This window comes from Falco punctatus (genome assembly GCF_963210335.1).
Source record: "Falco punctatus genome assembly, chromosome: 1".
NCBI lineage: Eukaryota > Metazoa > Chordata > Aves > Falconiformes > Falconidae > Falco > Falco punctatus.
The window spans coordinates 58,618,100-58,640,115 of NC_137580.1; the positions used below are offsets into that span (position 1 = coordinate 58,618,100).

Sequence of the window (22,016 nt, forward strand, 5' to 3'; positions counted from 1 at the left end):
CCTGTCTTCATCAAAGAACTAAGAGAAGCAAAACTCAATTAGCTGTCAGTCAATACTATTTGATCCAATGTAGCTGACCAGACAGCAATATGGCATGAACACAAAATGAATGGATATTTGACGTGCTGATCCAGGACCTTGTTAATGCTTTGAACACAGGCTGCAGTTTTCTATTTTATCAGTGGCTGAAAGTACCAGCCAAACATTAACCCAAGGGCTGTGATGTGATGCTCGTCCTGGGCATCTCCAGTGTTTGTTTACATGAAGGATTTCTGAAGTGTTTGAAAAGGAACTTAAGATGCTAATGTTCTTCCAGGCTTTCAAGGGTCAAAATAACACATGCCTCATCATATGATCATGTTAGAGAAACTGAAAAATCATCTGTGAAAGAGATGAAAGAAGAATTCTAAATTTTATTTACAACATTTTCTGCATATTTCTGCTTATCAGCTGTACAGTGGTGGCATAGTGAGAATTATTAATATAGCATCGAGATTCTACAGATAATAATGCCCCAAGATTTAACCCCAGCTTGAGACTCAGATTCAGCAAACAGCCCCTGTTAAATTTGCCTTTGAAAAGAGGTGCCCTACCATGTTATTTTGACTTCTTGTCACTGTCATAAACCCAGTGCCCGTTGTCATGGATTAATGAGTGGATGTTTGCCACAGCCACATCCTAATTGCTATACTAATTTCATCCCCAAAGCCCCAAACAAATGATCCGCTTCTGACACGTGAACTAGAGCAAAAGCTGGGAGGGAAGAGCTGCCTGCTCTCTGAGGTGTATCGAGATAAGCAAGCTGCTCCTGGGCTGACATCTGTGTTAACAATGGGCCATATGTGGGCTGTACAGAGGGCTGGTAACACATCACAGAACATGCATTTAACAGATTGTACCTATAACCGACAACTTGTATAACACTTAATATAAGCATAAATAAAGGCGGCAGCAGCAGCCCGGACTGGGCACAGAACAATTGGCCAGCTGACACGAGGCAGGGGAAATGGCTCTGAGATAACCAAGATATCCGCTCCTAGGAGGAGCCTGCTGCTGCCTCGCATTGTTTAAACTGCCCTGGCTATTTAGTGGTCCATCTACAATGGCGAAATCACCTGTAAGTACTTTCACACCTGGCTATTTAGTGTAGTGGTCCATCTACAATGGTGAAATCACCTGTAAGTACTTTCACACCTGGCTTCAGAGAGAGGCATCATGGCATTTACTTTGGTACTTAAAGGCCGTGTCCTGCAGGATAAAAGGGTTTGCTTTTGCAAGGTACTGGCTTTAGCAGGCAAGTTCCTTCTTACTGCTTGTTCTCATTGCTTTTCCTCTCACAATTTAGCAGTAGCCCTGTTTGTAAAGCCATACAGTAAACCAGATCATGGGCTAGATTAGGGCTGAAAAAATAGTCTTTTCTATAGTTCCTCAAAATAGCTGTGGCAGCAAAACAAAGAGCTAGTAAGTTGAAATGCCACAGCAGGGGACGGAATTAGGGAGACAAGGGTCAGGACCTTCCTAAGCCTATTTCACAGCCAGTGTCTTGCAAACTGATGTGACAAACGCAGGCCTGAATGACGCAGGTGTAGTGCAGGATGGAGGCAGACACAGAAACCATGCTATTGGTTGTGAAAACTGAGTCCCAGTGGATGCACCACCCCTGAGCAAGAAAGGCCTTATGCCTAGAGGGATAATGGGCTACTAAACTGCAAGACTGACATTTACATTTGCATTATTTCCAACAAGGAGCAGATGGCAAAGGGACACTCCACAATTTCTTGTGTGAACCCCAAAGAATCCCAAACCTCAGTTTCAGGTGGATACTTTCCTGACCCAAACCGGTCCTGTGTGCTGCTCTGTAAAAATTAGAACAGGCAGAAGTGAAGGCAAAGCTTTTCCGCTGCAGGTGCAAAGAGCTTGTGAGCCCTGAGAATGCACCTCGGTGCAGCTGCTGGATGTCACTTCCTAATAGCAGAGTCCTCTGACCATGAGAACCTGTACACAAGCTGGAGCCTTGCCGTATGCATGGTCAGCAACTGGGATTAAGGGTTTTGCCAGCAGTGCTCTTCAATTCAGAAGCAGAGACAACACACAAGAGGGAACCATCTGAACACACTAGGACAAAACCAGATAAGGTCTTTAGAATATATCTTTTACGCCAATGCAGTTGTTTATATTCCATATCAGACAGATACGTACAGAAAAATGTGCAGAAACATCTAGATAAACATTGCACATCTGGGTAATGCATCATTTCAATATCAGGTCCCTAAAAGAACTGAGATAAAATAGGAAAAGGGTCCCAGAAAACATATCCTGAAACTCATTTCACTGCATTTGAGCATACTGAACTGATGTGGCCCTACTAAACCTGCTTAAACTCAGAACAGGAGGAGAAAAAAGAAGTATCAATCCTACTTAATAGAATACTGCCTCTTCAGGTCCAAATTCACAAGCCTTCTAAAGCTAGATGATTTAATTAATAACAGCAGTCTTTACAACACCTGTCTTACAGGGACAAATACCATTTTTAGTCCTGGGCGCCTTCATTAAGCAATTTTTTCTTTCTGGTTACCCAGCCTGGACATACTAAGTCATCAAAATGCAAATTCATCAAGGTGCAATCCCAGGCCTTCCCAGGACGCCAGGCAGCCAACATCCATTAGAGAAGTAGTTCAAAGTGTCTGCAAAAGATCATTTACACTAGGTAACAGGCTACAAACGGAAATTTTCACAGGTGACTGCACCACCTCAGTTTGAAAACTTATCAAAAAGACTGAAAAAACTTCTACAGGTGAAAAAAATAGAGGATTAGATGACGTGATGGGCATGACTTTGCTAATGGGGATGCATCTTTGACTGTCTTTTACTCTTCCCGTAGTGTGTATGTTTTTCCTGCCACCTATCAGTACTGTGGGCTTGGGGCTTATAATATACACCACATTCACAAATATACATTGCTGGAAAAAAAAAGCCCCAAAGGCCTCTGGCAGTACAAGACAGTTGTATGAAAACAGAATAAGACTGATATAAAATAATCTCTTAGAGATGTTTGTTTACCAAGAACTGTGAAGACAGATTGTAATGAAAATGTGAATACATACATACCTGCTGTGTGGTTCACCTAAGAACCGCAGTGTTGCCTTGGTCAGGGTTACCTACCCCATACAAAAGGGTATCAATTGTTACAAAAAGTTGCAGCGGCAGAAGTGAGAGGTAATGGAGGAGCTATTAGCTATGCGGATACTTCATCCATCTGCTGCAAACTGCAAGCCTTGTTTTACCAAGGATGAAAGTTACCCACTCGAAAGTGGAGGTGCTAACTAAAAGCTCTCTAAGAAGTTCGGTTGCCCATGGCCATCCTGGGGATTGAACAAAACTGAGCAGAAACTGAAACAAGCTTTGCAAAGAAGCAGCCAGGGAGACCAGGCTTCTTGGTCCTTCTATGAAAAATAATACTAAATGGGTCACATGTGCAGCCAGTTTACTATTTTAAGAACTGTCTTCTCGGAAATGCTTTGACTTTAATAACAGTTGCTTTTAAGGCTGGACACTGATGTCCTTGTTCCAGACAAGGTGGCAGGGTTGTAACAAATCTGCCTTGCTCTGTAGAAGCAGATGGGCAGAGCAGGCACCAAGGATGGGACCAGGAGGGAGCAGGAGGCTCATATGATGCTCCCCTGACAAAGGCCGAGTGCTCCAGGCCAGGCATGTGAGAGAAGCGCTGGCAGGAGGAGTCAAGAGAGGCTGCTGGCCTGTAAAGTACAACCCAGGTTAGTAACAAGTTCTGAAGCTGAACAAAGGGGAACCAGCACATTTCTGCAAACTAAACAAAGATGTAAACAAAATGGGACCTAAAGAACTTTGAAGATGCCTTGCAAGGCTAAAAAGGATCCAAGCAATTTATGACACACCTCAATAATGATACATTAAAATAGGTTAAAGAAAGATACTTTGAGAGGTGAAGTGACAAACAAGAAGTGATAAAACAAACAAGCTTTTCAGTTTATCTACTCAGAGACCACAGGCAAGATGAGCACCCTGTTCTCCATATCACACTTTTGACATACATCACCTCAGTCAAGGGAGAGGTTTTGCTTTTGTTTCAGTTTTCTTGTTATTTGACCCCCAAATTCATATGCAAAATAGTGCAGTTTAACAAAAATGCCAAAGGAGTCAACTGGATCTCATGTGGCTTTAGTCAGCTCAGAAAAAAAATGCCTCACCAAACCCCTCTCTAGCCATTTATCTAGATTTCAGATATGCCAAAGCACTGTGAGAAAACACAGAAGGACTCTTTATGAACTGCAAAGCAAAGTTAGTTCTTGTCACGAGATGCAGAGCCTGGATATGTTTTCAGCAACCAAGGCATTAATATCCTGTTGGGAGCGGGCAGAGAGGGCAAGGACAAGGCTCTCCAGGTCTGTAGCCCAAGGCTGCAGTGCATGGGAAGGCCAAGGAAGGATGGGAAGGGTAGCAAGCTGGGAAAGGAGAACGCACAATTATTTTGATAGGTTAAACTCATAAAAATAATAATAAAAGAAGAAACCACTAATGGAATGAAATAAGACAAAACAACACTTGCAAAGACCTAAGCTGCTGCATGAAGTCAGTTCTTGAAGTGGCCTGTACAAATAAAGCAGCAAGCGATAAAGTCAAGAACTGTACTTGGCAGTTCATATAGACAAATCTCTTTTCTTAGTAAGATTGCAGGCTATAAACTAACAAAAAATGTTATCAAGAAGATTACAGCCTTTATTTTCCACTTAAGCGCATACTGATAAAACAGTTTACAATAGTCTGCTATGCATGTGATAATACAAGATGTCTTTAAAAACAGCATATATGTCAAGTTTCAATGGCGAACATATCTAGGCTCTTGACATTCGATGCTGGAAAACTCTTTAATTAACTAGGATAGCAATGGTGATTTAAGATCACGGGCACAATGGGATTTAGTGAGTATTTTACAAAATTGGATTAAAAGGGAATAAGAGATACCTCCCACTTTAGTAAGACTGAATGGAGCCAGTTTGAAGGCTCATATCCCAGGGGGAATGACATAAAGGTGCCCGCTTTATCTGCATTTATTTTAGTGTCATCCCTGATAAAAATAGATGAAGCTTTTCAGTTAAACTGTATGCAAGACATTATAATCCTACCATCTACAGATGAAGTCTTAAGACATGTGCCTATCAAATACTACCAGTTTTCTCCACTTATCCACCCTTACATGTCAGCATGAGGGTGTAGAAAACTGGAAATTAATAAAAAATAAATGCAACAGGATGTCCCAAAATCTCAAGGCTTCTAGAAAATAGGTCCAGCTGGATTATACCTTGTTGTACCAACAGTTTAGACCAAGACATTTCATAAATTATTTTTTTAATTAAGAAACAAGAGGCTCAGAAAATTCACAGCTATGGTTTTGTTGATTAAAATTAAGATACAACGGAGTGCCAAGTATATATTTTTGCACGGTGGTCATATGACGTTCCTGGCAGCCAGTCTTCAGAAATGCTGTTTTAGATGAATGCAAAAGACAGAAAACACTTTTCACTTTTAAAAGGCTTAACAAACTTTTATGTCAATAATTAGATAGCTTTTACAACAATGATTGGTAAATCGATACATGTTTCAAACCCTCATAATTTCTCAAAGCCTTCAGGAATCACAGAGGAGTTAATTCAGGCTTGCTGGGGCTGACAGTTTATATAGAACAGTGATGCCCCAGACTAAGATCTATCAATCTGCAATTTAGAAAAAGGAAAGTATAACCTTATAGAAGAAGTTGTTATCACAGGGTTATCAGGAGGGATTCTAGCTGGCATTGATTAGCTATATCAGAAGGGTATTTTCCTCTCTTCTCATTAGATATGTCATGCCATAGATAAAATAGATCCCACTGATTATTTATATCATATTATATATATGAAATCTGTAAAGATTTAGAATTAAAAGGGTTTTAGTCCTGAAAAATAAAGTCCTCGAAACTATCAAACTAGCTAATTTCCAAATGCATTTCCATTCAGATACAGAAATAACATAACTCCTTCATTAGGGCACCAGTTGTTCAATGACTTTAGCTTAATCTTACCAATATTATCAATCTATTCAATGTTTACTCCAGTAAGTAGTCCCATGGATGTGTAAAAGCAACCTTTTGAATTGACTGTTCAAAGGACCTGGTCCGTAAATGTTAAATCATTTCAAGGATTTCAAGCTGAAGTGCGCTTTTGGAATACAGGATTTCACATATTTCTCCAAGCTTATAATTCTTATCTACACATTTGTATTCAGTGTCTCCTAAGTCTGTAGATTTCTCTCTCTTTTTGTTCCCCTTCCCACAAAAGTCAGCCTGCGGCAGGTTGTTTCCAGCAGAAGATGAAGAGAGATGGCATTACCTGTCCTAACACACTACCACAGTACGACAGTGATGACCGAAGAGAGGAGCATGTGAGACTGGCTGCAAAAGCAGAGAAGACCCCTTCTGGCTTAAGCTCACGTATTTTGGACAAAGGTAGAAAAAAGACCTAAGAAAATCCTCCACTGCTTAAAAAACTTTCTTTTGCTTCTATAATGCAAATAGAATATGGATGAGAAAACTTAGAGCATTCAGAGCTATACATTGGGCAGAGGTGGAAAGGGCAACTGCATTTGTTACTATGATTATTAAAGACAAATGAAGTGGCAAGGTTAAAACCAATTCAGCTTTGCTTCCCACTTACTGTAGCTAAGGCAAAGTGCATGGAGAATATTGTTGCCACTCTGATTTTGACATATCTAACATTCAGCTAATGCTCGTGAAAATGAGGCACATGATGCAGGGCCATGTGGACTTTGGCTTCATGTGATCAGGGATGTGCAGGACGTAAAGGCAGGCCACTGACTGAAAGAGCACTAATCAAGAAGGACAGGGAGAAACCTGTCACAATAACAACACAAGTTCCTTGATAATGTTTCAGTGTAAGCCTCTCGTAGCATATTGTGTGCTGCCTTTGCATCTTTAAGAAATTAAACCGTAAATGCTCCAAGTATCTACATAAGAAATTTCCAACTCTCTTTTTTTCTCCTACAAAAACAAAACCCAAGGACACCTGGAAAATCTGGAGTGCACTAAAAATTTAAGTATTTCAGCTATTTTTTTTTCCTCTGCCTAGAATTAATTTGATGAGGCTAGCACCTACTGAGAAATACGGTTTAAAAATTATGTTTGATTTTGAAATTGTTGGTGTGCTAATAAAAATGTATTCCATTTTGCAGCAGAATCACCCATCAAAAGAGACTGGCTGTCATAGATGAAAGAGAGTAAAGAAACAGAGAGAGCCATTTTAAACATATAAGACAAGACTTTCATCTCATGCTGGACCGTATGGGACAGTGCTATTAACCTTGGGAAAAATCTGACAGGAGTGAAAAAGAAAAGAAGATGAAGAAAAAAAAGGAGTAATTTACCTTCAATAACTTTTCTGATCTGTACCGACACATTTCAAGTAGTCTGCATTTATGCTTTTGCATGGGTGAAGGTTTTGCCATGTGCCCCCTACATCTTTCTGCACATCCAGCAGTGCTGGTCTGGGTTTTCTGACAGTCTGCGTGTGCTACCCCACCTGCCTGCCAGGGTGCTGCCCGTGCACACCCGGGGAAGAGGGCAGCGGGTGAATGCACGCATGGCTCCTTTGCCCGGGTCCCCTATATACCTTTCTTTCACCTCCGCAGCGTGTGACACTGTCAAAGCAGTGTTAAAACCAGACATGTCTGTAGTTTGTGTTCTTTCTGCCTGAAGAGCAGCCCCACTCCAGCTCTGCAGCTACAGAAGCAAGTGCTTCCAGATCCTCCTCATCAATTGTCTCATCGGTGCTTAAAAAACTCCCTCTGTGGGATTCCACAACCTCTCCCCCGCAATGCATTTGTAGACTAAATTCTCCTTACTCTTTACAAGTTCTTTCCTAACATTTAAGCTATTTTATTTTTTTTCCCGTGAACCAAATGGATTACTTTTTATCTTGCCCTTGAGGGACATGAAAAACAATTGCTCACAATCCTCTTTGTAAGAACCTTTTCCATGTTTAAGCTCCCTGTCAGCTTTCTCTTCCCCATACCAAACCAGCCAATTCTTCCTTTTGTGTCACAGCAGACTCTTTTTAAGTCTCACTTCTGGTGCTCCGAGCGACCCTCCCTAGGCGAGAGCCCAGCGTGGGCACAGTCTGAGACCTCGGCGGTGCGAGAGCAGCAGCGTTACCTTTGGTGCACGTAGAACCCGCTGTGCCACCCCCCGGAGCCAGCCGGGAGGATTTTAGAGCGAGGCGAAGGGCCGGGAACCTGCCCATGGAGGGATGCTGGATGCTCCCTCTGGGTCGGGGCCCCGGGCGCAGCCTGGCCGCTCCCCCCCCCGCCCCACGCGGCCCCGCAGCGCGGGCCGGTGCCAGCCGGGCCGGGCCGGCAGCGCGCTGTTCCCTGTTCCAATCGTCGCGTTTGGGGGCTGGGGGTGGGTCTGGGTCTTCGTGGCGACCCCACCGCGCACATCGAGGCGCCTTCCTTCCCCGGCGGGGGGGAGGGGGAGATTCTCACCTGCGCCCGCGCCCGCGCCGGCGGGGCGGGGCGGGGGCGCGGGGGGCGCCGCGGGGCGGGCGGCGGGGGCGGGGCCGGCTGTACTCCGCAGCCCGCCCGCGGGGCTCGGGCATCTCCGCGCGCCGGGCGGTGCGAGCGGCAGCCGCGCCGGGCTCGGGGTGGCGGCGGCGGCATGGAGGGCGCGTACCTCGCCTGGGAGCTGGCGCACGCCGTGCTGCTGCTGAGCGTCGTCCCCGCAGGTGGGAGCCGCGGGCGGGCGCGGAGCCCGACGGGTCGGCGGGGCCGGGGCAGGCGCGGGCGGCTGCGGGAAAAACTTCGGCGCCGGCGGCCCCTTCCGCGGGGGCAGCGCCCTGCCGGGGGTCGCGGCCGCAGCCCGCGCTTTGCCCTGGTATCGCCCCGCGCTGCCTCTGCGGGACGCCCCACCGTGGGGGTGCGTGGGGGGAAGGCCCTTTGTTTGCAGTGCGCGGTTATCCGGGGCCGGCGGGGAGCACACACACACACACACACACCCCACCTCACCGCGGGCCGGGCTGTGTTTTGGCAATAAACTCTCCGGTAATCAGTACAAAATGTCCCCGCGGTTCAGTGCTGGGTGAACAATAGGCAGGGAGCGAGCCGCTGCCGTCAGGTGTCCAGCGCTCCCCAGCAGAGGTGAAGCCTCCCGGGGCGGGGGGCGATCGACCCGGTGCCCCGGCGCGCCCCGGCGGTCGGTGCCCGCAGCCCGGAGGGTCGGCGCAGGCGGCTCCCGGCGGGACGAGGCATCGCCCGGGCTGCTCGGGCACTGCCGGTGCTCCGCGTTGGAGCGGAGGGCGAGCGGTGCCGCTCGGGCCTTTGGGAGGTCGGTCGGTGCAAACCTTTGGGGTGTCGGGTATAAATTGCAAGGTTCCCTTCCACTCCCTCCATCACAGGGGGCTTCCTTGCCTAACCTCACGGTCCTAGCGCGGAAAGCTCGTAATTTTGAATACAGCATCAGGCTGTAGCGCTGGCCAACTTTGCACATGGCTTTCGGAGTCGCCGTGTTGCAGGCTTGAGGGGCATTTGGAGGTCGACAGAGGAAGGTGCTGTAAGGAGGTAGCTGCTAGTGTTGGCGGAGTTGCACCCGGGGAGGAATTTGGCCCTCTGCACCGAAGTCTGCAAGCGGATAACGTGAAAGGTTATTTTACCGCTTGCCTAAGAGGGAGCCGGGGATGGATGGAGCAGGCGATGCACGGCGCTAGGTGTGCAGCGTGTGCTGCCCCCAGCAGCGCGCAGCCCCGCGGAGCAGCCCGGGGGGGCGGCCGGGCTGGGCTCTGCCAGTCCCTGCCCGCGCAGCTGGGAGCGAGCAAAACCCAACACCAGCAACTAACAGGAGTAACGATTTACGGTTTTTCATTGTAAGCACTTTATGTGAGTGGGCGTTAGTTGATTTATGAACGTTTTTGTTCATAGTTTGGAGTAACTTTTTGACTTTGCTCCCTTTTGTTTATTGGTAATCTGAACTAAATGGAGTGTGATACCTGGCAATTTGGCCTTTTCTATTTAGAAATACGCATGTATGTTGCAAAGTGCTAGTGCTGTGGCCACAGGGATGGGAAGGTCTCCTACCAATGGGTTATTCCTTGAAATATATTAAAAAAAACCCCACAGCTGAAATTATGAATACCCACCAACTTTCTTTACTTAACGTATTTCTTGCTTGCACTTGAAAGGTTATCCTTTGTCGTATGGTTAGACTGTCCTTAAAGAAACCTTGAGAAACTGGTCAGACTGGCAGCGTCTCCTGGAAGACATGAGATGTAGATACCAGAGTACTAGAGAGACAAGGAAGGACCCTTTCTTGTGATTCTTCCTCTGTTTATGGGTTCAGACAGCTACTTGTGGGAGTCTTCGTCTCGGGGGCACATTGGGCAAGCTTGTATTGACAAAACCACACTATTTAGTAGGTGTAAACGACTTGCTGTTGCAAAGGGCAACTGTCTTTGGGTATGTATGCACATCATCTGTGTATCACACAGGTATAGGAATATTCAGGGCTAGTTTTGTGCTGGAGAAGGTGTCAGGGTGATGGCTCGTGTCCTGGCAAGACCACAGGGGACATCAGAAGTGACAGATGGGGCAGAGCTGATCTGCAGTGGTAGTTTTTTTCTGGAGGTAGCGTGACCCTGTGAGTTACTTTTGGTTTTGCCTCGGTGCAGATGCCTGGACTGGATGATCTCCCACTGTCCCTATTGAGACCTATCGTGTTGTTTATTGGTGTACAGATTTATATGAAGTATCTTTCTCTGGCCTTTAGTCAACAGCTTCTTCCTTTGGTTGCAAATAGGGAAGGAGGGTATAGAAAACAGAGCTTAATGTAGCTTCTCAGAGGGCAAACCATTCATCTCTTAAGTCCACAGCTCCTTCCTACTTTTTTTTGCACCCTAACATGCTTCTACTTTTCGTTCCACTTGGGGATTGCCTAGTCCCCATTTTATGCAATAGTCTGGGACAATTTTTAATCTGTGCCTCTCCTGTCCTCCCCCAAGGCTCACCCTGTCCCTCACTCCCCCGTACTCTTGCCAGAGTCTCTGTGGCATTTCCATCCTGTGGTCATGGAAGACTGGACATGGTTCCTTTCAGCATCCATCAATACAGCCTTCTTTTTTTTTTTTCTTTTTTTTTTTTTTTTCTTTCAGTAGGCTGCAGAGTTAATAGGAGGCTCTCCCTGTGCCCAGAGGGAAGAGTGTCTGTTTTCATGATGCTTTCCTGCTACCTGTCAGCCATGAGGGAGGAGGCTTGGAAAGAGGAAGATTGAACTTGATGAGGGTTTTGATTGCTGTCACTCAGTCACTGTCTTGACCCCCTCAAACCATCTGAGTATCGTGCCCTCCTTACTCCCGTTTTCCATCTCTGCTCTCTCTCCTTTTCCTCCCTCCCCTGCGGCAGTATAGATTCTGCTGCACACTGCTGCACAGAAACATGGCCCAAGGCCACTGCCAGGAGCAGAATGGAAATGTCAGGGATTGCTCAATGCTCAACTCTTTTTCCTTCCATTACAACTGGGAAGCCTTTCCCAGCAAAAGCACAAGTGATTTTTCTTCAGGCTTTATTATAAAAGAATGTGATAAATTTGGCAAGAAGTGAGACTCCCATTTGCATCCTGTTTTAAGTACCATTCATAGAGACTGGAGGCATTTCCATGTGCTCATTTTGCAAGAAAGCCTCTCGTCAACAGATGACTGTAGCTGTAGTACTGTTGGGCTGTGCTGGCTCTCCGTGGGCTTCCCACCTTGCTTCAGCCCTCTCGGAAACCTATCGTCGGTTGTCCAAATAGTAATGCTTCTTTGCAGGTGCCTGGCTTGATCCTGAGTCACCTCCAGAAGGGACATGTTGCACCAGGACACAGGTGGAATTGGGAAGGATATGTCGTTAGCACTTGTAAACACAAGCCAGGACAGGTCTTGGGAGGAACATCTGAGTCATGCTCCCGGTCAGTAGGAGTTTCTCGTAGTGAAACTTGTCCTTTTCTCTCTCTGTGGTCTGTTGTGAGAGACTCTAATGATATTCTTTGTATTTCTGTCTGAACTATGATGCATTGTTAGTGTAAGCTATTCAAAAGATTTTTAAGGCCTATCTGGAGCTGTCAAACTAAATACCAAATACTACGCATTAGTAGTTTGAAGGAAAGCTGCTTTCTAGCCTGAACTTTCAGTAAACACTCTGATGTAATCTGAAGGTAAGGAATAACAAATTCTGGATGAAACACGAACCACGCAACATCAAAGGGTTTTAACAACATATATGTTTATCTACAATACATGACAACCGATCTAATCTCATATCAATCTTGCAGAAGAGAGACAGCAATTGCTCAAGGTTAAGCCACTTTTCAGCTTTTTCTCTCTGTCCCTGAAGATGAATGCCGTTGCAGACAGCAAGCGCTGCACATTGTCTTGCTCTGTGTATGTGACACATGATTTTACAGATGTTGTTTTCTTTTTCATCTAGTACAAACATCTTCCAGGATTTTGACTCATTTCCTTAAGTCTCTTTCAGCTGTTCAGAGAATGGCTAGAGGAAATGAGGTCTAATATCCTAATGCATTGCATTTACTGTAAGTACCCTCTCATTTTAAGTATAAAACTTTGCCTTTTTTTTAATTTCTGAATGTCCTTCTGAATATTCCCCTGCACGAGAAACAACATACAGTTTTTTCTGTCCTTCAGAAACTCAGCTCCCTTGGTTGAGGTTCTTCAGTCTTAATAGAGCTTAAGGTGTTCATTGTAACCTTAGGCGAAAGGAGAGCGCTGATGCTAAAGGCATCTAATAAAAGTGGTGATCTGGATTTCAGTGTGTTACATCTTTCGGACGTTTATTTAAAAAAAAAATCTGAAGAGAATGCACATACAAATTACTAGGATTTGGCATAAAAGGAATTTAATATTATTATTACTCTTCCATATTATTTTACTGCAGAAGTATTGTGCTTGGCTTTTTCAGTGACTTTTAGGAAACTAGAAGGGCTTTTTTCTGAAAGGACTCTCTTTGACAATGAGTCCTGCAAACAGTCATAAATGGATGTAATTTTACACGTGTGAGCGGTCTCGTTGGCTGGTTGCCAAACCTAATCACAACTGAAGTGTATTGTTTGTCCACTGGCCAAGATTGCTGCCGTTAGTGATAAAAGCATAAGGGGGAGTGTAAACATCTGTGTTTGAAGGGAGAATGTGACTCTTATTTTCTAGTGTATACCAATTAGTAAGCACAGTAAATGTTAATCTGCCAGTGGATTTACTCTTGGGGATTAAATTGATTTATTCTGAAAACATAAGTTTTCAGATATACCTTTAAATGGATTTTTAATGATCTTTTCCATGTTGCAACAGATTATTTTTTTTTTTTTGTACAGCACGTAAGGCTCTTGGTTATGTTATATTTGATAGCAAAGAGGCATGTAAATAACAGAAAAGTTTCTAATGTTGCTACCATGCTATGCAGCTCCTGGGCTGCTCCACAGGGATCATTCCTGGAAATTGTAACTAAAATGAAGCGTCATTTAGTAACATTATCAGCTACAGGGGTTTTGTCACTGGGGAGCTGACAGCATTAAATGTCTATGATTTTAAATGTCATCTTGGCAGCTGAGTCCGTGATCATGTAACATAATCATTAAGTATCTGATACAGAGAAGAGGTCGCTGGTCAACTAGGCACTGGCAGTTGTAAATCTAAGTGATAAAGTGGACGCGTGGGCTGATTTAAGTTAAGAAGAGATGGAAACCGTGGCAGGGAAATTTGAAATTCAGTCAGGGAGATATATATCTTACAGGTTCTTTGGAAGCCTGGCAAATGCCATGTTAGTCCTATATCTCCTTTCTTTTCCCATCAGTGATTGTCTTAAGCCAAGTAGTGCTCTTCTGCTTATGCTGGGTATACATGTTCCTCGTGACATGGGAGTGGACTTCTTTTAAGGAAAGGCTTTGTGCAAAAGCTGCACAAGAAAAAGAAATCAAACTTGTTGGTTATAACCTGACGTTCAGAGCCTGTATGTTTCAGGAGGGGAGAAAAGGTCCCAATGAGCTGTGTAATAGAGGCGGTTTGGGTATTCACTTACCTAGGCTGTTCAGAACTACCTGAGTTCCTGCTGAAGGGTATCATGAGGTTAAAAACTTGCACTTGGCTTTCTTAGTCTGTTTTTTGTTTGGGAATTAATGGCTGCGCTGATGTCATGTATTGAAAGTCTTGTCTGCAGCCCTCAGGACTGGAAACTTCATTCTTTGCTGAGTGAAATCTGACTTTCTTGCCGATTCACCTGCCTCCTGCAGCTGGGTTTCTAAGAGACACAGCAAGCCTTGGGAAGCTCTCATAGAACTGTAAGAGTAAGGCTGGAGGAGACCTGCAGAGGTCATCTGGACTGTCTTCTGCTCTCCCCCAGGGTCAGACAGAGCAGATCTTCCCAAGCAGACTTTTGTGTAACCCGCTGTAAGGCAGACTGAGAGTCTACCACCCATTTTTTCTAGTACATAACTGGTTCTTAAACATCAAAAGCTTCTCCTGATACTTAACCTAATCTCCCTTGCCGGTTGCTTAATTTCATCCTTTCTTTTTTCCCTGCTCTGGTAGTATAGTGAAGTGCTGGTCACCATCCTTTTTATAGTAACATTTTCCACATTGAAAATTAACGTGACATCTTTGACTTATCTTTTCTATGATAAACCTTTTTCAGCCTTTTCTTTTGGCTCATCGTTTGTAACTCCTCCTCCTCTTGTTCTTCTTGGCCCTCTCCAACTTCTTTGCATTTTCTCCAGATATGATGTGTAAAATTGCCATTTGACTTCAGATAAGAAATGTAGTGCTCTCCCAGGTTTAACAAAATAGTTATTTCCCTGTGTACTATGTGTTTCATTTTGATTCAAAGCATTGTAAATCTGATTTTAATCATGATTTAAATCAGCCAACAGTAAGCCTCATTTTAACTGTTTTGCATTTGTACTTAATCATTTTGTAAAGAAAGGTTTAACCTCCTTTATTACAATTGAGATAGAATTTTAATTAAATATAGCCTTTGCACTTAACGTTATACTTACTTTGATTAATCACTGTGCCTGTATTTAAGCAATTATGTAGCTTGTTATATATACACTTATTCTGATTCTTCATGTGTATGTTTTAGTATGAAAATAGACAGTGTTGACATTTCTTGTATTAGATAATTGATTTTTTTACTGATGATTTGCATTGATCACAATGAAGGAAATGAGAACTCTGAAATGCTCTTCCGTTAGATAAATAGCACTACATAGAAGCCAGCCAATTCGGAAGAAAAAACTCATTGAGAAATGTTTTGAAATAAAGAATTAATGTCTGAAAGACGTATCTGTAGTCAAAACTGGTGGTTTCTAATCACTCTGTAAAAATTTAAACTCTTCCATCTCATCCTCTTTTTATTCTTAGAATGGCAATGGAAAGAAACATTCATGTTTGGTTTTTTCAACTCTTGATCAGTAGCATCTCTTTGAATGGGCAAGTTGCTTAATTGAGTTGTAGTGAATGAACTGAAATAAAGAAAATATTTTCTCTGTACCTAGTAGGAAACTACCAGATGCCAAAGACTAGTTTATTGCTGTGGCACAACCTGCCTAGAGTTGCTCAGTGACTGACTTCTATGAATTCAATATCTAGATTATCTTTAAAATGTTGGCAGCAAATGTACAGCCTGAATAATTTTTTTTGCCTTTAATTGTTTCTAATGATTAGAGGAGTTGTAAGTTTAAATGTATGTTGTTGTATTTTCAACATAACTGTTGAATATTTTTACTTACTAAAAGGAAAATATGCATTATAAAAATGCTACATTTTTACTTTGTGTAATATTAAATTAAATAAGCATTTTAATAGGGTATTTTTACCTGAAGTCGTTCTGTTTGTATGCCTGAGATGCTCTTCTGCACTAACACCTGGTTCTGAGGCATTCATTTGCTGCTGCTCCATGGCCACCCGATTCTTTACTTCTGCAGCCTCTTTGTTTGCTATTTTATATGGCATGGAAGTGCTTTCTATGCCTGGATGAGCATAACTTGTTAACTTTGAAAAGAAATTGTGTTATCTTCAACAAAATAAAAGCTTCCTCTCAGTAGTGTTCATTGTAACACAAGCTGTTGAAGTTTCCTATTCCATAGCACGTCTGACTTCCAGGTATTATATATAAAATTGCTGACTTAGCAGTAATGCTAATATTATCATACCTAGGATTTGAGGTACACAGCACAATAAAAGAGGTCAAATGGAAGGAGCAGAAGTAAACCCTGTACTTCTGGTCTTGTCCCATAAACTGGATATCATTAGAAGCGATGCTGAAGTGGGATTCCCTGCTTAGGCAGGTACTTGGGCCGTGCTCACGGTGTGATGCTCTCTTGTGTATCTCTCCTGGGGTGGGAAGGAGGACCACTTTTTCATTAAGCAACTACCTAGCCATATATCTATGCAATTTGTGATAGGGCTTATTACTAAACTAGGAAATCATGTACAATTTGCAAGCAGAAAATACAAGTGGGACTTCTACTGACATCGGAGATTAAGTTCAACAGTGGAGTTACATATTTCCTTGCCAGAAGACTGGGGAAGTGAAGCTGGATTGTCGGAAATATATCAAAGTCTAAGCATTCAGGGCCCTTCCAGGACAACATCAGTGACAGATCTTGCTGGGTATTACCTGAGGTGAGATTTGTTCACCCTAGGAGGTTCTGAAGAACATGCTGATGAATCCTCTAGAAGTTGTCCTAGTCACAGTTTCAGAAGTGCAAAGATAACTTCTCTAATACTGGGCCCCCCATTAAAGATAAGTTTATTCAATTTGGTATTGTCTGTAAAACAATGCTTTTGCAAGAATTTTTTACCAACATGTTAGTTAGTAGCAAAGTTTGTGTGCTAGTTAGACAAGGGAAATTAACTTATTGCAGGCTTATTGAAAATCACTGAATAGATGAAGTTAATTTATATGGACAAATAACAGAAATACTCTAAAACCTGCTCCTTAAATGGATCTGCATGCCATGTGGATAGATGACATGTGATGCTATTACTTGCATTTCAGTAACAAAGCTATATAAATACTTTAGCTATCTTCTTACTAAACCCAGCATTTTTCTCATGAATCTGTCAGTTCTTTCAGCGAAAGAGAAGAGAATACAAAGTAATATATACATAAAAGATAGCTGTGTCTTTTCTGTGAAATTTGGTGAACATGTTTATTAATCTGAAAGTCTTGCTTATTGCTGTAATCTTCTAGGAAAAAGTACTGAAGTAAATATCTAGAGAAAGTAAAAAGCAGTGCTCCTCTTGTGGTATTTAATGTGGTCCATCATAAGAGCAATGATAACATAATTATGCAATTATTGGTATATTTTCCCCTCTGGAGGCCTTATGTAGATTATTACCAGTGCACCTTTTAATGAAATTGCTACTATTTGATGAAATTACTGCCAAGACTCGAAATAATTAGAATTCTCACTGCCAAAAGCATCTCCTTCCTCAGCTGAGCCTTTTCCAAACAGGCATTAATTCAGATTGCAAAATGATTTGCCGTTCTCCAGTTTTCTCATTTCTCTTCATTAAAACTACCTTTTCGCTGCATTTCAGAAAATACCTTTTCAAGCCCATGTTGCTCCTTACAAGGAACATGTGTTCAAAATGGAAGTTGAAAGATACTGCACCTTTTAATGTAAATGTCAGCAAAGAGAAGTGAGGAGAAAAAGCCATTAAAGGAATAGGCTGGATGCATAACAGCTGAATTTGAATACACTATGCATTAGTGTGCTTTTTCATTCCTTCTACTCATTCTCCATACTTTATATATAATCTGTTTATATATATGTCTAACAGTTGGTAAAACTTAACTGTGGGAACAGCTGGTTAATAAGTAATTTTGGAAATTAGAGAGAAGGCAGCAATAATTCAGTAGGAGTAAGGATCAGTCTAAATATATAAATCTCAATGCTGACAAGTCTTGTAGCAAACAGTTGTTCTTTTTATGCAAATCCTACTTCCGTGTGTACATATTTACATATTTATCTGTCCTCTGTATTTTTTCTTTGAATGAGAATTAGCAGGTAATTGTTTTAAGCTTAGACTGTTTTAGTTTAAAAAAACCTGGTAGGTCGGTCATGCATTGCGTTTGGTTTCGTTCATTAGTACATTGCCTGTGGATTCCTTCTGTGGTGGGAAGTTGAGGTATGAGACCATAGCGCGTCAATGTGCTGTAATAAAATGAATCAATCCCCTAGAACAGGTTGTTGCTCCTAGTGCTTCAAGATGGGTGATGGGGCTGCTGTAGTGCATATGGTGCTCCTTCAAAAAACAAACCTCAAAACAACAGAAAGAGCCCCAAAGCCATGACTTCCCAGAAGAAGAGAATTCAGAAAGTTGCCATACCCAGCCATGGAAAGACACATGGCGTTTGATCCTGCTGTGGCCGTCTAGTTTGTGTGCTAAACTAGTTACATTCAGCTACCTGCCTGCCGGTGACAAAGACAAATGCCTCTATTAGCTGTATTAGCAGGGTGAGGCATGGCAATCCGAGGGGGAAGCTGCCTGGTAGGCAGGAAAAGCAGCCTGTTTGCGTGGCTGGAGTTTCCTCGCCCCAGCCAGTGTAAGCAAAGCGGCTGGGGGAGGAGGAAGGTGCTTCCCTGTCTCTGGAAGGTGCAGGTACTTGCTGCAGCCCCTGCCTTGAGGGAGTGTTGCACTTGCGTGTATAGGGCAGCTCTCACCCGTTTGTTTTGGAGGACACGTGCAGAGAATCTGCCCTGCTGAGCCTGCTTCCAATAAGGAAGCCAAGCATGGCTAGCTACATTGCAGATTGCTGCGACAAGACCTTCTGCAGGAGGATCGGCGGGCTTCCACCTGCAAGCAGGGGATCAGCCCAGTGCTCACACTGTTCTGCCTGAAGATCCTGTGAGTGTCTCTCTTAGCAAGTGGGATGTGCGGGGGCTAGAGAGCTGGCTGGGTTTGTCACCTTGCCACCTGCCTCTCATGCTGGCTGTTTCTGATTAACTACATCTCATTTGGAGGGGTGCATAACCTCTCTTCAGGTGTAGCTGGCTGTCTCTTCAGTCACCTGAGCGGTTTTCCCTGCAAGGGGTAAGCACCAAGCGGCTTTTACTTGACCTGTGGAGTGCCCTCCCGGGGCATAAGGTGTTTAGGGAAGCAGGTCTGTGTAGGATCGATCCCAAACCATGGAGCTGAAAGCTTCCTGTGGGGCATCACTGCAAAGGGGGGTGTCTCGCAGCCACAGCCAAGGTTCAGCTGCCTCTGTGGTTCCCCACACTCATGCCTTCACAGATGATAAAGAAAAGCTTTGTTCCAGCCTCCTTCCACTTCCTCTCTTGGGTTTGCCACGGGTGAGAATTGGCTGGCTGGCTCCACACTTGCTCTTTGTGTTGGGGGATACCCATTTCTCCTTTACTCTGCTTGCAGATGGTGTGGGTTTGGCTGTGCCTTTGAGGGCTGGGCTGGTGAGCCTCTGCCTTCTGCCCTTCGCAGTGCCCTTCCTCTGCCCCCTTCCCATTCAGGGTGAAGGGTCTATGGGGAGGGGAAGGCTGGGTGAGGATGCTGATTGCCCTCATGCAGCTGGGTAAACATCAAAGCCCCTGCTAATCCTCTCCTGTGGTTTTCTGCTTAGTAACATACAAGCTCTGAGGATCCAAAACTTCAGAGCAAGTGCGGGAGCTCTGCATTGCTGCTTGGGAAACACACAGTGTGGAAGAGTCTGTTGGTCAGCAGATAGCACTGACTCTGTTAGATGGGTTAGAAGCAAACCACTTATTTCTGCAGGGAAGCCTAATCAGTCTAGACCCTGTAATACATGCCCGGTGGCAGTTAACTTATTTTTCAGTCTCCAAGATGAAGCTGGGGCAGAGAAGCTGGTCAGCATTTCTATCAGTAAGGATTTGTAGCATTCATATATGCCAAGAGCCCATGACACTTGCAGGGGACAGTCACATCTTTGGTCTTTTTTTGGTCTGTATCTTTGAGGTAGACACTAGCCTGGGTGTTGTCATGGATGGTTTCTTTTGCAAAGTAAGAGCCTGTACTGCTAACCTTCTTTTCCCCCACAGCCTAGCTGAAATGCAATCTGATGTAGCTTTCAGATGAAATCATTTAAAATTGACATTTGCCATTGCTAAACTTTTCATCTAGCATAAGGGAGAGTGTCTGTTTAGTGAAGTAGAACAAAACAAGTAAGCATATGATAGCATGTCTCCTTTGAAAAATCTGGGAGATTTTATATATCGGAGTAAATTAAAGTTGTTTCAGTGTGATTAACATGCAGGTTTGACACTTTATTTGTTTCCTTGGGGCACAAAATGGCAGGACAAAGAAAATAAAATTGAAAGGTCTTAAATTCATCTCCATCATAGCATATGTTGGGTTTCATAGTGGCTTTAACAAATAAGAGACGGAGTTGGAGAGGTGATACTCTTCAGTAAGACCAACTAACACTGTAAAGAAGACCAGGCAGGCTTTTGGCTAGGACTTCTACGCTTGTGTAAAAGAGGCAGTTTTGCTTCTCTTTTTCTTTGAGACCTGCAGGAGACTTGTGTATCTGAAAACATGTTCATTTTTCCAGCTTTGCTGGGTATGCTGCAGGAGGATATTACCTCCCTGCAAGCCATGTCTTGCTGATATCCTCGGACCATTGCATCTGCAACAGTGCTGCTACTTTTAACTGATAAAACATATCTCTTGTTTCTGCTCTCTTATGTTGTTGTAGATGAGAAACTGAAAAATGCGGTGAGTGAGGTCTGTGTGATAGCCCTTGAAATGAACCCAGTGCCCAGAATGAAGAGACACTGTAAAGAGAGCAGTCTCTCTAATTGTATCCAATCACCACAATCTTACATGAAAGTCACGGACGTTTTGTCCCTTGAAGTTTAGCTTCTCAGTGCATTTGTCATCAAAAAATGTTAACTGGTTTAGAAATCATGGTCAGGATCGGGTCATGGTCAGGTCGTTGTTTTTGTTGTGCAGCATTTGTACAGCTTACATGAGGACTGCTGATGGCTATGAAGGTTATGGACAGCTACAAGGGGAAGAGGCAGAAGCTCCGAGGAGCCTGCCATGCCCTTACAGTGCATCCCAGCCCTGGGAGAGGCAAGGAGATGGAATTGCTCTTACTGGGTAGCAATGAACCCGCTGGCAGGTTGCTGCCAGTCCCCTGGGCTCTGCAGAAGGGCTGGTACTAGATGTGAGCAGGTTGTGGCTGCACTGTGAAGCTGTGCCGCGACCCTGTCGTGGGAGACGTTTGAGATAAATTTAATGTGGAAGGGGGTGGGATTTTCTTGTTTGGTTTCTCTGAAAGCAGTCTGTTGTGTTATAGAGCTGCCACAAACTTCTTGTTCTTTTAAATGTTTAGATAAGAGTTGAAAGAGGAAACGGCCACAGAGGGACTAACCTGTTGGCCTAAGGTTGGTTGTGCAGGAAATCTGTGGCAGAGCTGGGAATAAAATCCACAGCACTTGACTCTTCATCTTATTCCATCGCACTCCCACATCCTTTGTTTGCTTGGCAGCTGGAGATGGTTTCCAGTTGCTTGTGAGTGTGATGTGGACTTGCACCTGATGTGATTTTCCGTCCTACAGAAGTGTTGTGGCTGAGGCTGAAAAGCTCCAGCGTAAACCATATTTTTTTCCCCAGGATGGTGCACTCCTTAGCCAAAGCTTTTTTTTTTGTTTGCACATCCCTTAATTGTTACAGGAACATTCTGCTGTCCTTAATCATATCCCTGCAATTTGACCTGCATTTCCTATCAGTATTATCTGAACTGTTTCTTTTTCTAACTCCTCCAGCCCTGTTTTCCAGATGTTCCTTCTGCATGCAGAAGTCACAACTGCTGCACTCCCCCTCTTTCCTCCCTCTCCCTTCATTTTTAGGGTTTAGGAAGCTGCTTGTAATATATTCATATATTCTGCTTCTTTTTTCGGGTACACAACA

At 43.7% G+C, this 22,016-nt stretch overlaps 1 protein-coding gene across 1 annotated transcript in view; it reads left to right on the plus strand.

The window, feature by feature from the left end:
• KIT (KIT proto-oncogene, receptor tyrosine kinase) overlaps window positions 1-22,016 on the plus strand; it is a 142,472-nt gene that overhangs the window by 73,284 nt on the left and 47,172 nt on the right. Inside the window, exon 1 of the mRNA XM_080385965.1 lies at window positions 1-8,810. This exon is cut by the window's left edge and continues 73,284 nt beyond it. Within this exon, the coding sequence (XP_080242091.1) occupies window positions 8,744-8,810 (67 nt within the window). The 5' untranslated portion in view covers window positions 1-8,743. The remainder of the gene's footprint in view (window positions 8,811-22,016) is intronic.